Genomic DNA, 17,011 nt, shown 5'->3' on the forward strand with positions numbered 1-17,011 from the left:
TCCAGGTCCACAAACTATGTTTTCTGTCTGTTGACTGTTATTGGTGCTGTCTGCCCTAACAGAGACTGCTTTGCAACAGGTATAGGCACTGCTTTTTCTGGGGGTACGCAGGGGTACACATACCCCTAAACATTTTGTGAATCTAAGTTTGGCCTACATTGAAGGGCAGTATTTCAATAAGAGTAGGAAAATGAGAGTACCGCTGAACATTTTTTAAAGAAAAAAAGCACTGGGTATTGGATCCTGTTCAACACCCCTTTCCATGCTGAGAACATGGGAGACCCATCCCATGATGAGCAGCGGTGCCCAGCACGCTCCTGGTTGTTTCTCTTTGTGGTTGTTAATCTGCTTGCTCCAGGCAGACTACTGTACCCGTGCAAGCTTCATGGCAGAGAGTTATGCAGCAGATGAGTATGTTCCTATCTTAGAGCTAGTTCCATGTGGGATACTGCACCTGTTATTCTGCTGTCTGTTGAACAGCTATCTGAGACACAGGAACCCTATTATCCATGATGCTGTTCAAGAAAGACTATGATTTTGCCCTTCTTGTTTTTGTTGTTGTGGAGTGGTAAATAAGAATTCCTTTCCCACACATTACTTGAATTGGCTTCAGGATTGCACTCTCTCAGGAAGATGGGAGGAGCTTCATGGGCAAAAGGGAATTGGCTTCTCCCCTCTCTCTCTGCTTACTCATACCACTTTGATAGGTGAATAGGGCCACCCACCAGCAAATCGCCTGATGACAGATGACTCACCTTTGAGTGACTCACCTGGGAGTGTGTCCCTGTTGATAGGGGTTAGAATAGAATTGTAGAGTTGAAAGGGACCTTGATGATCATCTAGTCCAACCCTCTGTAATGCAGGAATCTCAAAACGTGGTCTCCCATCCAGTTTGAAACCATACCAGATCCTGCTTGGCTTTGCAAATGTGTTAGGAGTTTTATTGCTGTACCACTATTTCATTGCCTCCCTCTATGTGTGGGCAGTTTATGGGCTTCATTGGCAGTACAAGTCTTGGCTACTTGGTACTGGCAGAGTTTTCAGGTATTCTATATGCTTGTCTGTTGTTGTTTTTTACACCATTTTGGGATTTTCTGTTTGTATTTTTCTCCCCTTTGCTGAGTGATCATTGGAGATGGCAGCTGTTTACCTATGTAAATTGGCATAGCCCCCTAATGGGGGGGGGGGTAAGTTCTGTTATGAAGTTTTATAGCACAGTAGGAGCAATTATAATACATACAGACCTTCCACTGGTCTCTTTGTTTGCTTCTAATTGATTTGAGCAGATTTTTCTAATTAATGCTTGAATAAATATTTCAGAAATTATTCTTAATTTTGATGGTAACCTGTCTTCAAAAACTGCATTAATTTTACTTTTAATGTGGTGTTTCAGGAGTTTTAAAGTGTAATACTTTTCTTCAGAAAGGCTGGGAAACAAGTGTGATTGCATTTATCCGAGAACTTGAAGAAACATTTCAGACTCCTAGGTGACAGCCTCGCTTGCAAATAGCCATTCATTTTTACAGTTGTTCTGCAGTATATAGTGCAAACAGTGCTGTTTTGGAAAATGTTTAAGTGGCAATTTATTTTTTGCCACCTGTACCTGGAATTCTGATTTTTTAAAATACTTAGTATAAACTTCTGATTCAGGTCAGTTTCTGAACTACTGATGTCCGAAAGGCTTCTCCTTATCATGAATGATATTGTGATCACTGCTGCATCCATGCAAATATTTCAACTGTTTATTGGTTCCTTATAGTACTGTTTCTATGTTTTTGTTGATAACTTTTGAATATACATTTGTTCTTAAGTGTTTTCCCACAATAATTTGTTCTCTCTTCTCACCCTCCCCTTGAGGCAGGAGGAATGGGATTTTCTTCTATGTCAAACTGGCTGGTGGTCCTGTACTGTGTGGGACATAGCTAGCTTGCTATAAATGGAGAGGATTTTGAATCACCCCCCCCCCAAATAAAGAGCTTATTAGCTAATGTATGATAAAAGTAGGATAAGTGAAGCTATTCATCTATATTCCATAAAAGGTAAATGAAGATCTTATCAGTGCTTACCTTGAAAAAAAAAACTTTTGAGTAAGTTGTATTTTCAAGGTAGCCATAACTGCTTTTGTGTATTGCATCTGGTTCAGCAATACTGAAGTGGATACAGATTATGTTTTTTTCAATGAGTTTAAGATGGTTTGAAAGGGCAAGTGATTGCTCATAGTGTTTACTCTCATCCCACTGGTAAGAAGTTTTTTTAGGTGTTTTTTTAAAAAAAAAACCAAACATTTGTTTCAGAGACTTGCAAAATGTGTTTAACCAGAAGCAAAAGTTTGGCCAATAAAATGTGTCTATTTGTGGGTATGTTCTGGGAAGTTAAGCCACTCACAAACACTTTCAACTCTCAAATATTTCTGTTTAGTATCAAAGAATAATCTTTACCTGTTTGTTGTTTTAGTGACTCCTGAACTTCCTTGAAAGTCTTGGACTGATAACTATCATGTTTCCAAATGGTGTGCCTATTTATTAAAGAACTGCTCAGTGGATATCTAGGTATTTGGCGCTGTTGAGACGTAAATCTTGTATATCTACATAAATCTCTGCCTTTTACTTCTGCTGTGTCCATAGATTCCATCGGGCTTCGTATATGGACTTCAAGCCTTGGAGGTAGCAGAATATTCAGCAGAAGGTAAAGAGGAGTGTTGCCTTCTGGCGTCATAGTGTGTGCTTGTGTGCGAATGTGCGCTGGGGTAGTTAGTGTTGTGCAATCCTTCTAGGGAAAAGGCAAATATAGTCCTGTCGGCTTGGGATCTTAGTTAATAGAACAGTTATGTCAATAGACTGCCTGTTGTTTGAACTTGGTCAAAAGTTCCATCATCAAATGTTCCATGAAATCAAGAATGCCCTTGTGTAAGTCTCAGCTTGCCACTGTTTCCCATCATAGGCTCACCTGATAGCAATGGAAGGGCTATACAGTAGTACCTTTGGTTAAGAACTTAATTCGTTCTGGAGGCCCGTTCTTAATCTGAAACTGTTCTTAACCTGAGGTACCAATTTAGCTAATGGGCCTCCCGCTGCCGCCACGCCGTCGCTGCTGTGCAATTTCTGTTCTCATCCTGAAGCAAAGTTCTTAACCCGAGGTACTATTTCTGGGTTAGCGGAGTCTGTAACCTGAAGCGTCTGTAACTAGAGGTACCACTGTAGAGCCTTTGTCTCCCTCTTCGGTGGGAGTGAGGGAGGTCACTCTCACATGCACACTCTAGCCTCTCAGATAGGACTGGTTATTCCTTTCAACTCTCCTCAGAAGACTTACCCATTCTCCATTCCCAATTTAGGCCACATGGCCTAACTTCCCCTTCTGTCCTTTCACTTAATGTCGGGTATCTCTCGACATGAGCATAATGCTCAGGAAGAAGCTTACAGCAAGCAAATACACACACACACACACAGAGTCTTCACAGGTTTGAAGGGTTCATGTCAGCATTTGCAGCGAAGTACTTGCGTGTGTTGTAGATACAAGCACATGTTCTGCTCCCTATCGTTCTGCTGCTTTATGGGAGGGCCGTGGAGGTGGCTGCCACCATTCCATAGAATGCATTTAGTGAGATTCAGTGTGTATGTTTGTGTATTGGTCTTAAGACATAATAAGAGTCTGCTGAATTAGGCCAATGGCCCGTCTGCTTCAGCATCCTGTTTTCACAGTGGCCAACCAGATGCCTGTGTGAAGCTCTCAAACAGGACATGAGCTCAGCAGTGCACTACCCACCTGCAGTTCTCAGCAACTGGTATTCAGAGGCATAGTGCCTCTGACGGTGGAGGAAGAGCATAGCCATTGTAACTAGCAGCTAGCATCTTTTGGGTGCTGTGTTGGCTAGCTTGCCAACTTTCTTGAAAAGTGTTACAGGCCACTTTTCAAGCAGTACAGCATCCACGTGGCCTCTGCCATTTTAAGTAGGTAGGTTGATGATGAGGGTATAGACAGGCGAGAAGCATTCCCTTCTCAAAGGAAAGGCAGCCTGCACATGCTTAGTGGCACCTTGAAAAGATTTCCCCTCAGAAAAGAACTCTGCACATTCTAAGAGACTCTTTGTTCTAGGTTCCAGAAGCTTTATTCATTGCACTTTTTATGGAAAAGGGGCCACCATATGATGTAACTCGGAGCTCTGGAAGGTTTTTGGGAGGTGTGGATTCTGGAGGCTTCTTCAAAGCAGAACTTTTTTGTAATTGATATACTTCAATGTATGTCTTTTTTTGTTCCAATAAACTAATGCTTTCAATACTTGGCCTCTATTTTACAATATTTGACTGGTCAAATGCCAACTTTATACCAAAATGAATAGGAATGTTGAACCAAATAGAAAGATGTTGTGTTACCTGTACATACTCCATTTAGGCTCATGATTGTAGGTGAAACCAATATGTAATACATTTAATTTAATTTCCTCCTCTGTGTATGTTAAACTTTTTGTTTATAGTGGAATATGGCTCCTATGGATGAGTTTTTACAAACTCCTGTTGATAATTTCTTCTACACGTTTTATAATTTAACTTCAGTTTTATTATATTGTCACCATGCATGAAACAAAACCAGGAGCTGATAACCTTTTTACACGAATAGCATCTTTAATCTCAACAGTTGCTGCTGGCCTGCTAGTGGGGTTCAGTCACTGCCACTAGAACCTGGCATGGCTCAAGGTGACTAAACAAAACTAAATAATGGCTGCTAATGGGCTTGGCAGTGCTTGAATCAGGCTTGATTAATTTCTTGTGTAAATAAAATTAAGTAGAGGAAAATACAATGCACATTATATGTAGGTCAGCACATGGGACAGTTGCTCATGGAATTCATCAAGAGTATATGCAATGAACTAAGCATGTCTGCTTTTCATTTCATAGCTTTCTCAGTAAGTAGGCTTATGCTTCAATTTTTACTGTTCTTCTCCGGGCTAAATATTAAAAATTGCATAGGCTTAATATTATTTCTCTGGGATTTATGTGTAGAACAAATCTTTTGGTGTGGTAGTAATTGCTTAGGTATGCATCATCTGTCCTGTCTTGTTGCTGACATTTATTTCTATCCAAATATAAAGGGTGTGAAAGCTGGCTTATTAACTTGTTGGATCACATTATTAATACTGGTATCTCTTATCATTTTGTGATTTCAATTCTCTTCAATTCTCTTCAGAATTTCTGTTGAGTACTATAGCAATTTCTAACATGAGTTGTGTCTAGGGGGAAGACAATTTCTAACGTGAGTTGGTTTCAGGAAGGTGACACTGCCAGTAAGAAACTATTTTAGGATGATGATGCATAGCAAGCGGTTGTACAACCTTATTATGAATGTGACATATGGTTCATAAAAATCTAAGGGCTGGATATGAGGAGAGGTTCTTCTAGGGAGCCAGCTCTCTGCATCATGACAAGTATCCTTTACACATTAATGTTCTTTCCCACCCCTGCCTAAAGAATTCACATGATCTTGTCTACAGTGTGCCGCAAGCAGACAGCACAACTGAGCACGATGTCTCACATCAACGTGCATGCAAGTAGCTAACTTGCAGTGTGGCATAAGCAGGCAAGCCAAAGAAAGGCAAAACCAGCTGTAGTGTCGCTAGCTGTCCTGAACTGAGGAATAGATTCCTGAATTCAAATAATAGTAATCAATTGCACTGTCCATATTCTTAAAGCTTGTGCATTTCTTTTTTTTTATAGTGAATTTGGGTTGTGGTGGCGGTATAGAAACTTCAAGGACGAGGCAAGGAACACAGCAGCAGCAAGACACTTGATTGTACCAGCTGCAAACTCTGACAGTTACTTACACAGTAATAGCATGAATGACACTGAACCACAACAACCCTTTGTCCTTTGCCAGAGCTGAATATCTTGGGAACACTCCTTGGGTGGGAATGAGTTAACAGAAACCGGCCTGGATCCCTAAACTGCATTTCCATTTCCCAGGATACCACCCTTTTGCAGGGACTACAAATTACGCTGGGGTTATAGTATGAGTAAAGTGCTCGTTTCTATATCTGGCCGTGAAATCCAGTCCCACCAAATATATCCTCTGTTGCAGGTGGAGTGGAGAATCCAAATATAAGTCGGGGGAGCTACACATAAGTAATAGAATGTTTAACAGTCAGATTGTCAACAGGTGAAACTTTTCTTATAATTTAATTTCTGTAACAGAAAAGGCTCAAACTTGTTGAATTCCTGTTTGCCATAGGTGGTTATCTCATGAGCAAGTCTGCCCCCCCCCACTTGTCATTTAATTTTTCAAAGTTTTAAAATTTGGCTGTTCCAATGGGCTTCTACCTGGGAAGCTGTAATGTCAAAAGGATTTTGTGGCCTCTTATACCCCCCCTCCCCCAATTAAAAATAATTTGCTGGCTTTAGGCAGTACCTATTTTACACTTTAATGAGCAGGCCCTGATAGCTTGAGGAAGGCAGAAGATCAGATTGCATCTGCCCATCTGCCAGGTAGTCAGAGCAACACCTGCTCTGGTTATGCTCCCTGAAGCGTGTCTAGGGCTCAGGAGGTAGGTGGTCCTTAAATTTAAGGATTTCTGATCCAGCAGTCATCTTTGATAATGGAAATGGGAGGAAAGTTTAGCTGATTCTGAGTCTCCTCTGCAACCCCACCCTGACCGGTGTTACTCTATTTTCTATATAGGAGCCCTCTAGAACAGCATGGGGAGGTAGTGAGGGTAGCCAACAGAGGTTGGGAAATGGATGCAGAGGTTGGGAAATGGCTCCCCTCTCCTGTTAGCAGAGGTGTTCACTATGCTGCAAATAGAATGAATCCCCCTATACAAACCACAGGTGTCATTGTGTAAAACATGGGGTATATAGCTAAAATGAAAATAATTGTGTATAAAAATAAGTTGGTGTTTGACATTGTGGAAGTATTGGGTCCAGTGATGCTATGCTCAGTTTCTCCTCAGTTAAAAAATGAGCAAAGTTTGGTCAGTGTCTACTGGCTTGGTAGTTTCCTGCTTGCTTCCAAGTATGTATATTCTTCTTTTAGCTGTTCAATGTTTAAATAGGTATTGATAAATATTTTTTTTAAAAAAATTAAGAACATCTTTGGCTTTGTCAGTTGGAAAAGTAAGGGGGAAATAAAAGCTGAAAACTGATCTAGTAAGCAGAGGAAGATTTTTATTAACTAAGCATAAAAGTAGGTATACCAGAGCAAAACAATGCATAAACAAATTAAATGTGCATTTTTAAAGATGAGAAAATAAACATTAGTGAAACATTATTAATGCGTAGCAGTGAATTTGAGTATTTAGCGTAAACTTAATAGAAACATAACATTTTACAAATGATGCTGTCCTATGCATATTTGAGGACGATCCTCATTGAACAACCTGGATCATGTACAGGAACACTCAAGCTTTCCATACCTGATGTTGGCAGAAAACGTGCATAAGCAACTGAAGGAAAAACATAAGCTTCCAGCTGGCAAGACAACAGTTTAACTGTCATAACATAACTGTTACCACAGACTATCCAAGTGGAATGCTTTGGTAACCCTGGAAACCACCAGGTAGCTTGAAACATATGCAAACATGTACGTAAGCTCAGACACACAACTCAGATACTGTTGTAACTCCCAACAACTAGTTGGGAATTGTCAAATAATGTATGGAGAGCACCAGGAAACCTGATCCAAGTTAACTACATAGAAAACCAGGACTACAATCCTGAGCATGTTTTACTTGAGTTTAACCCATAGAGTTCATTGGGACTGGTTTCAGGTAAGTGTGTATAGGATTGCATCCTTGGTATCCTAAAACCATACTTATTTTCTGAGAGCTGGGTATAAATAATATATCACTGAAAAAACTAGCATAGCTCAAATTCCTTTTCTGATCAGTATCTGAAAGATAGTTCTGATTTCAAACTTTCATTTTGACCTTCATGGATACCTGAAAATGGAATATGGCATGAATTGGAAGAAGATTCTTCACTCTCTTACACATGTTAGTTTTTTCATTGGTTGTATTTGTTTGACAATCATTCATTGGGCTTTATGTCACTTGATGCAGAAGAGGGAAGAATCAGAGGAAAGTGAAGAGCAGTTTGGAGTCTGAAGCTTCCCCATGCAAAGGTCTTAGCTTTACGTTGCAAGAACAATTTGTTGAGTCATATATCTTAACATGCTCAGTATTCAACTTCTGAAACATTTTCCAGACAAGATTGTTGCTTGTTTAATAGTCCAAAGACAGTCCCTGGAAACTGCTTTTATATAGTAGGCAAGGCTATTTGTTCAACCCAGTATTGTTTTCTCTGTTTTCCAGTTGCCCTCTAGGTTCTTGTGGTTCTTATGCAGAGGTCTTTCCCCATCTCCTGATACCTGATCCTTCTTTAAATGGAGTGCTAACAATATTTGTTTTCAATGCTACTTCCGAAAAGCATTTCACCTATTATTTTCAAAGAAAGAGTATTATATTCTCAGATTCTCAGTTTTTGCAGTAGCATAATTTGGGGGTGGGCAGTTTGGAATCTCCCTCTTCCCTGATGCCTTTGCATTGCTGACTTGGTACGCACCCAACTGAGGAGGCAGATATCGCCCACATAAGCATCACCTTCAAACCCACTAGGAATGGGAGAAGCAGTCTTAAACTTGCAGTATGTGGATTGTTCACTTCCCAGTAGATGTCAAGAATATGGTAAGACCAGCTTCCGCCCTTATCATTTGACAGAGAATCAAACTGTGAATTACATGCGTGGCTAGCATGTCCGAAGAGCTTTAAAATTTAATCCTACTGTACAGTCTCTCTCCTCCAACCCTCTCATATTATTCAGGCACGCAACCTATCAAGAGGTTTAGCCCTTCTCTCCCCAGCACCAGTTCCAGTGAAAAACACATGCACAAACATTCTCAACCTGCAGTGTGGTGTAAAAAATGATCCTGTTGGTACCAATGGGAGATCGGTTCTGAAGACTAATTACTGCACTGGGAAGCAATGTTCATTTATCACAGATGGGCAGGGAAAGGTTCAACTTCACTTCCATCAGTGCCATGATCCCTGCACCTTGTTGGTGCTAACCCTGTAACTTGTCTAAGGTTTTTGGGTTGAGCTAGCTTGTTTTGTCTGTCTTAGTTGTATTTCCTGGGTGCAGCTATATTTCTGTTTCCCTAGGAGATTCTATCTTGCTGCTGTTGGCTAGTGTAGCTGGGCTGCTTAGATCTTGGGAATTCTCCAGGTTTTCAGGCTATGCTTGGTGCAGCCCTGTGTGCTTTTGTTAAAATACCATATCTTCATCATGTTTTGTTTTTGTTCTGTTTTGGGTGGTATTTGGAAAACTGCCATTTCAAGAGGACGTATTTTCACTAGAATATCACATGCCAGATTTATTGTTTTCTGGTTAATAGAAGAACTTTGTCATCCCTGACAAATATAGACTAGGGATTAATTAGTATATGTGTTCTTTAACTATTTTTAATATAAATAAGCCCTGTACCATTTACTGTTTTCTTTTTCCAGAAAAGATGAAAAGGAGTATGCATTGAAGCAGATTGAAGGTACAGGGATATCCATGTCGGCATGTAGAGAAATAGCAGTAAGTGAATACATTGCTTAAATAAGTTTATAATTAGTGGTGGGTTTAAAAAAAAAACTTTTGTAAAAGTTCAGGTTTAATTATCTGATAAATTTCTTAATTGAAACTTTATTCAAGTTTCAACTATTTTTAAAAAGTATTTTGTTAAATTTAAGATGCAAGCTTTAAATACATCCTGAACAGCCATCTAGTTGGGCAGGCTTTTCCTGGTTCATCAGATTCATAATCCTGCTCCATTATTTCTTGTTATTTTATTGAATGTTTTATGTACATAGATTTTTTTCTCCTGTAATCACCTTATTGTGATTTATGATGACTGCCTAGGGATTTTTAAATATTATGCGGGGAGTGTGTGTGCGTATGAAAGTTAAATAAAGAATTTTTTAAAAAGAAACTTTTGCAGAACATTTGGTACCACTCCAGTTGGGTTTGAAAACAATTTGTAGCTTGGAGCTTCTTGAACTTGTGCCATCATTAGAAGGGATCTTATTTAAATGCTTTGATGTGTAATTAAGAGAGATTACATGGTTTTTGGACTGAGTGTATAAATTGAACACCTCCCTGTTTTGGTAGCTGGAGGTAGTGAAATAACTTTTAAAAAATAAAGGTGTTTTAAAAAGAAATTTGGTGCTTATTACCTTAGGGGTGTATGCATTCATTTTTCAGTAATGAAAAGTTAAATCTGTGAATGCAATCCTCAGCAGTAGTGACTCTTTCTGACCTGTATGCCACTGACAAAATATGAAATGGTACACTAGCTGAATATGCCACCAGGTGCGAGACACAGATTCTCTTCCTTTAGTTCCTCCCACTTCTAGGATATTTCTGTCATTCTGCATTTATAGCTCAATCACCTTTTTCTATGAGGGGAATGGATAACCAAGCATGGACACGTTATTCAACAAATAACAGGAGACCACGAACCTATTAAAGGCAAGCTCATAAAGCTGAGCCATGCATGTTTATGACTGTGTATACATGTCTTTTTCTCAGAATCATGGAGTGCCATTGAAAGACAGTATTCAGACAACAGGTCATTGCTCAGAAATGGAATGCATAGTTTTATTACAAAGCAAAACATTAATATGCAGGCTGTTAAGAGCAAAAAAAGCATTGGTTAATCAAGCCATAATATTAGTTCTCCTGAGATGAAGAGGCAGGGACTAAATATGGACATCATTCTTAGGACCAGACTGGAGTATCTGGGGTTGGTTGCAGAGGGGGCCGGGGCTTTCCCAATTCTGCAGGTGCCTGGAGCCTATTATGGTATGTTTGAAAGCTTCTTTGAATGGGACTAGGAAGGGAAGGGTGCAGTGGTGCTCACTTGGATCTTGAACTGATTTGAGTTCAAAACAATAAAAATGAAGGAAGGCAAGGAATACTGGGAAGGAAGCCAAAGCTTCCTTTGTTTCTTAAACTAATCCTCTTTCTGGATTATTTGAGAGCATATCCCAAACTGAATACCAGGACCTAACTGAAAGAACTCTCTTATATGTCAATTTATACCAGGAGAGTTTCACTCCCTACAATTTGACCTAAATGGCAAAGGAGAACAGAGTCTTGATGGGCACCTAGGAGTCGCCCTGGGGTGTATCGAATGAAGTGAAAATATAATTTCTACTCATAACCTCCAGTGAATAATTTACTCCCCCCCCCCCTTAAGATGTATGAATGACTAGCAGTGGTAGTGCTTTAAGGTTGATGTTTTACTGTAGCTGGCTTTCAACACATGCTCTTGAGTGGTTTGCTAAAGTTATGCATCAAATAATTAGAATGGCTTTTGTATGTTTGGAGTTCTTGTGCAGTTATGCAAAGCTGGCAAGAAGCATTCCCACTGAAACCAACTGGTATGAATTTAAGATTTCCCCCTGGCTGATCCTAAGCTCCATGCTTAGTTGGCCTGTACCATGCAAGAATGAAAACAATTAGACATTTTAGGAATTTTCAAAAGACCAGCAAGGTAGAGCACATCAGCAATGGGGTAGCTCATGGCTTCTATTTCCTGAATATGCAAAAGGAATTCTAATTACTGAATTGCATATACTTGAATATCTTAAATATTTCCAAATTGGGAATGCCTCCTCCTATGCATGATTTGGAAGCACATTTTAAAACCTTCCTGTACTATGTTGAAAATACTTCAGAATGATAGATAATGTTAAAACGGGGCATAGTCTGTCACTTCTGTGCTTCATCACACACTAAAATCAGTGCATCTAATTTGCTTCATCAGTACTGAAACCTATATTAAAGGACTGTAGCCTAACATGTGAATTATGAAGCAGCCATTCCACCACCCTCTAGCAGAGGGAGATGGGACTATAGAGCTTCTCCATTGGCTCTACTGGAAAAACACCAACTTTTGCCCCTGCTGTCCTTGAACTCTATCCAGTACAGTTGGCTGTTAAAATAATTCTATTACTAAAATCCATTGCCTAAGTTTGCTTTCCCCTTCTTCCTTCCCAATCTCCTTTCCTTTTGAAAGTTTGTTCACTATGCATTTGAATACCTCTGAAGCTAACCAATTTTTGTATGATAGCTTCTGAGATCAAGGTACAGGTTTTCATCTGTATCTGAGTACAATTGACTGTCATTTTGAATCAAAATTGTCAATTGAACCTTTCAAAACCACACTGATTTTTACCATGGATTTCAAAACTGCACTATTTTTTTTGTTTCTTAGTATTCCCAAGCAATGCTGGGAAGAAGCTGCAATAAGCTGCTGTTTATTGATATTTGTAAACCTGTTCTGGAAGCCTTTTTTTCAGCTGAAGAGCAAGCTAAAAACACTTAACAAACAAATCAATCAGATATGGAATAATCTGTGCAAACCTAATTCAGTCACAGTTTATACAATTAGCATTTTGTAGGGAGAAAAATGAAAATTGTATGCTTTACCTTTTGGACTTCTAATCATATTTAGTTATTTGACTCTTTCAAATGTGTACAGTACATTGTTAGGTGGCTGTATAGAGAGACATCTGCAACATTTACTTATTCCTATCACGTTGCATAGTTTAAGCTCAGACGAAAATATAATGAAGACACATTCTTAAAGTCTGAACATAATTCTTATTTTCTATTCTTTTGCTTTGCTTTTCATAAAATTCTACATGTACATATTGGGTTTTTTAAAAACAACAACACTCAAGTGTGAGGTTTAGAAGAGATTTTAATATTGCTACAAATCTTCATTGATTTCCTTGTCTAATGTCTGCAGAAGCATTTACACCCATGTAATCAGCAGACATAAAATATGTTGAAATTATATTGTACAGTGGTGCTTCGCAAGACGAAATTAATTCGTTCCGCGAGTTTTTTCATCTAGCGAATTTTTCGTCTTGCGAAGCACGAAATCCCATAGGAATGCATTGAAATTCAATTAATGCGTTCATATGGTCAAAAAAAGTCCAAACAAAGCCAAATTTGGTACAACAAGAGTTTATTAAGTGCTCTTTTAAAGTCACACATACTGTAAAGAGCATTTCAAAAATTGAAGGAACAATAAATTAAGTTTCTAAACATGACAGAAAAACATTTAAAAATCAACAAAGTGTACAGTACATTTTCTAAGACTCTGGGGGACAACTCGAAGAAGGTTCCTCTTCCACTCTTTGCTTCTTGCTGAAGAACCCCCTCCTCAACTGTTCCCCCAGCCGCCCACCACACAGAAATTCAAATCCAGAATTTTTTTTAAAAAACAGCAGTGTCGCCCAATGGTCATAGAAAATCATAAAAATGCAGAAAAAAACACACAAGCTTCCAGATTCTTGCAAACCCCTCCCCAACACCAAGTCCTTGAATTCCAAACACCCCAACCCAAAATCCAACCCCCCCCAAAAAAAAGTTTTAAAAGTTTAAAAGAAGTTTTGGAAAAGCTTCAAAAATCACCAAAGTCTTCAAAAACCTCAAAAAAGGCTACCACACCGCGTTCTATGAGTTGCTCCTCGAAGTCAAGTCGCAACTGTATTAACGTTGTTAAGAAAAAGGAAACAAACTTGCAAGACGTTTTCGTTTTTCGTCTTGCGAAGCAAGCCCATAGGGAAATTCGTCTTGCGAAGCAGCTCAAAAAACGGAAAACCCTTTCGTCTAGCGAGTTTTCCGTCTTGCGAGGCATTCGTCTTGCGGGGCACCACTGTACACACTTGCAGACTACTTATCATTTATTCAGCTAGAGCACCACTCCTTTCTTGCAATCATCTAGCTTGCCTGATTTATTAAACTTTTCTGTTACTGTTTTTACCTTCCCGTATTGGTCACTATGAATGGGTGTGGTATATGCCCTATTTCAGAATAGGCAATTGTTAACTTGATGATATTTGTGCGTGGGTTTGACTGCTTCTACCTTTGCACTAAAAATTAGGCATAGGAGGAAATTTGTTTGGTCCACTTTGCAGTGTAGTAACCTGACCTGATGCTCCTGAGCTTGCTTGCTGATTTTAAGTTAAGTGTGCACGGAATGCATACAGCAGGACAAGTGCAGATGAATTGGATGCAGTGGGCACCAGGGGACGCAATGGGATGGAACACAGCTATGTTCAAGAGCCAGCAAGACTGAAATAGGATGGAATTAGAGGCTTAGCCCATCGCTATTGAAAAATATGCAGGCTAGTGATTGTGATATTTTACTGTGTCTCCTATCAGTAAAAGTGCCAAACTTATTTATGCTCTTTCTGTGAACCCCATGGAATGAAAGCACAATGCTAATTGTCTCATTTCCTTTACTTGAATCAAAGCATAATCCTTTTTAAAGTCATTTGAAATGCTTTTGTTTAAGAAGAATGCTGTTCATTAATGCCAGAACATTTTCAGATCTTGAAATGAAATTATTTATAGAACAGCTGCTTTTAAAAATGCTTGTTATGGAACAAGGGTGTTGCATGACTTGAGCAATTGTAGTAAAAAAGAAAAGCAGCACTTGCCAACAATGCACAAGAAAGTATTTTTAAAAATCAAGGAATCAGTAAGCTATAGTTATTGTGTAAAAAATCCTAAGGGCATTTCAGTTCCCTTGCTCAGTTTCAGATGTCTGCACACCATTTATCCTAGGCAGTGAATAGCCATTCTTAGTTGGTTAAGTGATTTGTCTTCTTAATTCTGGTTTTGAAGGCGAAACTGGCATCTCAATAGTTCTGCAAGCTATTAGCAGTCAGCATCCAGCCTGTTTGAAGAATCTGGCATTTAGTGATGCTTTTACAATAAATTGTCTTGTACTTCTTGCAACTTTAGAAATTTAAGCTATAAAAATGTAGAGGCCCTTCCCATCTGCCTGTGTGCAAGAGTAGGTTAGAAGATATTGTATATTATGGTAGGTGGCTTCAGATTTCGAATTCTGAGTTAGATAGTGTGGTTTGCTAAGGCTGCACTAGAGGAGCCAGAAAAAGTGAATATACAGCTGGGTGCTAGTCAGGGAGAGTTGATCAGAGAGGGAGTTAGTGTTTGTTTATGGTGTTTGTGGTGGACAGCAAGAAGACAGCAGAGGAAGAGGGTCAAGAAAGAAAAAGGAAGACCCAAAAGGAAGACAAGTGGCTTGGTGGCCGAAGACTTGTTGGGGTAGCTGAATCACTTGCCTCAGGCTAAAGAGATGAGGGGCAAACAAGTCTACAGCATCAAAGGTGAAGAAATGAGAGGCATCTTGGAATTCTAGGCTGTAGTGTCTGGGAGGAAAGCCAGAGGAAGATTCCAGGATAGCACAGTAAAAACAGATCTATGCTCCAAACGATTATATTCTACTTTGTACCATACCTCCATCTCACAATTATCAGGGATTATTGGAAAGTTAATATGCTAAGGGTGCAAGTGATACTAAATGATGGCAGTGGTATGGAAGTTGGGCTTTGTTAATAAAATAAGTAATGAAAACCCCCCTCCTTTTCTCCACCTAGACCTTGGACCTAAAGGGGAGGAGATTTGTTGAATGATCCCCCAGATTTTAAGACCTGCTAAGGAACAGAGGATTGTTATTATGTCCTCATATGAAAAACCACAGAATTCAAGGAGGATGTACTTTCTTTTCCCCATGACTATATAAGCTCTGTATTTAAGCTCTGATCCAGCAAAGGCTCCTGCCAGTAAAGGGGGAGAGGTGATTTTAGCTAAATTTCCCTTGCAGCCTCTATGCCCTTTGAAGAATAAATTGCTCTGGAGATTAGAAGACCCTCCAGAACCACATGGGAGGTGGTGCTCTATGGGCTGTAGAGTAGGCAAAAATTCCTTCTCGCTGACAAGAGCCTCTGCTGGCCTGGAGCAATAGTTATTTCAAATTGCCAAAACAGCAGTATAGGTGCCTTGTGGAGCTAATGAAAGAAGTGTAGGAATTCTTTCAGTTTAATAAGCTGCTGCCATGTGCCGATTGAAAATGCGGCTGCCTTATCTTCTAAGGCTCTTTTTCATTTCTTGTTAGAGGACTGCATCAAAATAGCCTAGGCAAATAAAAGAGATTATTTGCTCTCTGGCTCACTGTTATAAAAATAGGCTTCATCAGTTACTCAACTAAAGCTTTATGTCAAATAACAGATTAAAGCAAGAATGAGGAAGCAAGGATGAGGAACCTCCTCCCACTTTTCCCCCTGGAGGGGGGACTGTACACTGGCAGCGGATGAAGCAGAAGCCAGGGGAGGACAGGCCATCCTCTCCTCTCTTCCTCTCATTCTGCCTCTCCTGGATTAAAGCTTGGCACTTTTTCACTGATACTTGTATTGATTTAGAGATGAACTCTCTTCCTTTCCATATGGCTTGCTTTATTTTCTGTGAGTGAGTCTGTTGCTTCACTGCACTGGCCTTTTCCAAGAAAGCACATTCGATCTTTGCTGAACATTGTATTTTAGGGAGATTTCTCTTGTGGTGGAATCAACCCACAAATCACAAAAGTACTCTCAGATGTTTTCACCTTAACACTGCCAACAACACAAATATTTTTTTTCTTACATATACATAATATGTTAAAGACATGCCCCGTATGACAAGAATTTGTTATATTTGAGCATGCTCCAGATAATGCAATGTTTAGTAATTAAATATTTGTGCAAAATTGGAACTTTTGTCAAAGTCAAAATCCACGATAGATTGACATTTCTTAAAGGTTATATTTAAGAATGCTGAATTCAATACCCTGTGTTAAAAATTGGGAAGTGGGGAAAGAGAGAAATTAAACTATTGTGAAATGGCAGGTTAAATAATAACCTTCCTGAACTTCATACTGATCTCTCTTTTGTGATCATAGGCCAGTAGATTGTAAAGGTCATTTAAGAATTTTTAAATGACCATATAATACTTGCCAACTGCTACTATGTTTTAATCCTAGAACAAAATGAAGCCTTTGGTTTATGTTGTTTATGGCATTCCATTTATTTATCAGTTTAATGCAATGAACACCGAAGGGTTAGATTGAAAGTTGGGCTATGATGTTAGGATACATTTCTCTATATTGCACCTTGACTTACACTCAG

The 17,011-nt window shown here is 39.2% G+C and overlaps 1 protein-coding gene across 1 annotated transcript in view; it reads left to right on the forward strand.

Annotated features, from left to right (window-relative positions):
• CDK19 (cyclin dependent kinase 19) overlaps positions 1 to 17,011 on the forward strand; it is an 81,877-nt gene that overhangs the window by 16,428 nt on the left and 48,438 nt on the right. The window contains 3 exon segments of the mRNA XM_082216803.1: positions 2,625 to 2,631; positions 2,633 to 2,685; positions 9,488 to 9,563. Coding sequence (XP_082072929.1) covers positions 2,625 to 2,631; positions 2,633 to 2,685; positions 9,488 to 9,563 — 136 coding nt within the window.

This window comes from Podarcis vaucheri (assembly GCF_965113315.1).
Source record: "Podarcis vaucheri genome assembly, chromosome: 3".
Lineage (NCBI taxonomy): Eukaryota > Metazoa > Chordata > Lepidosauria > Squamata > Lacertidae > Podarcis > Podarcis vaucheri.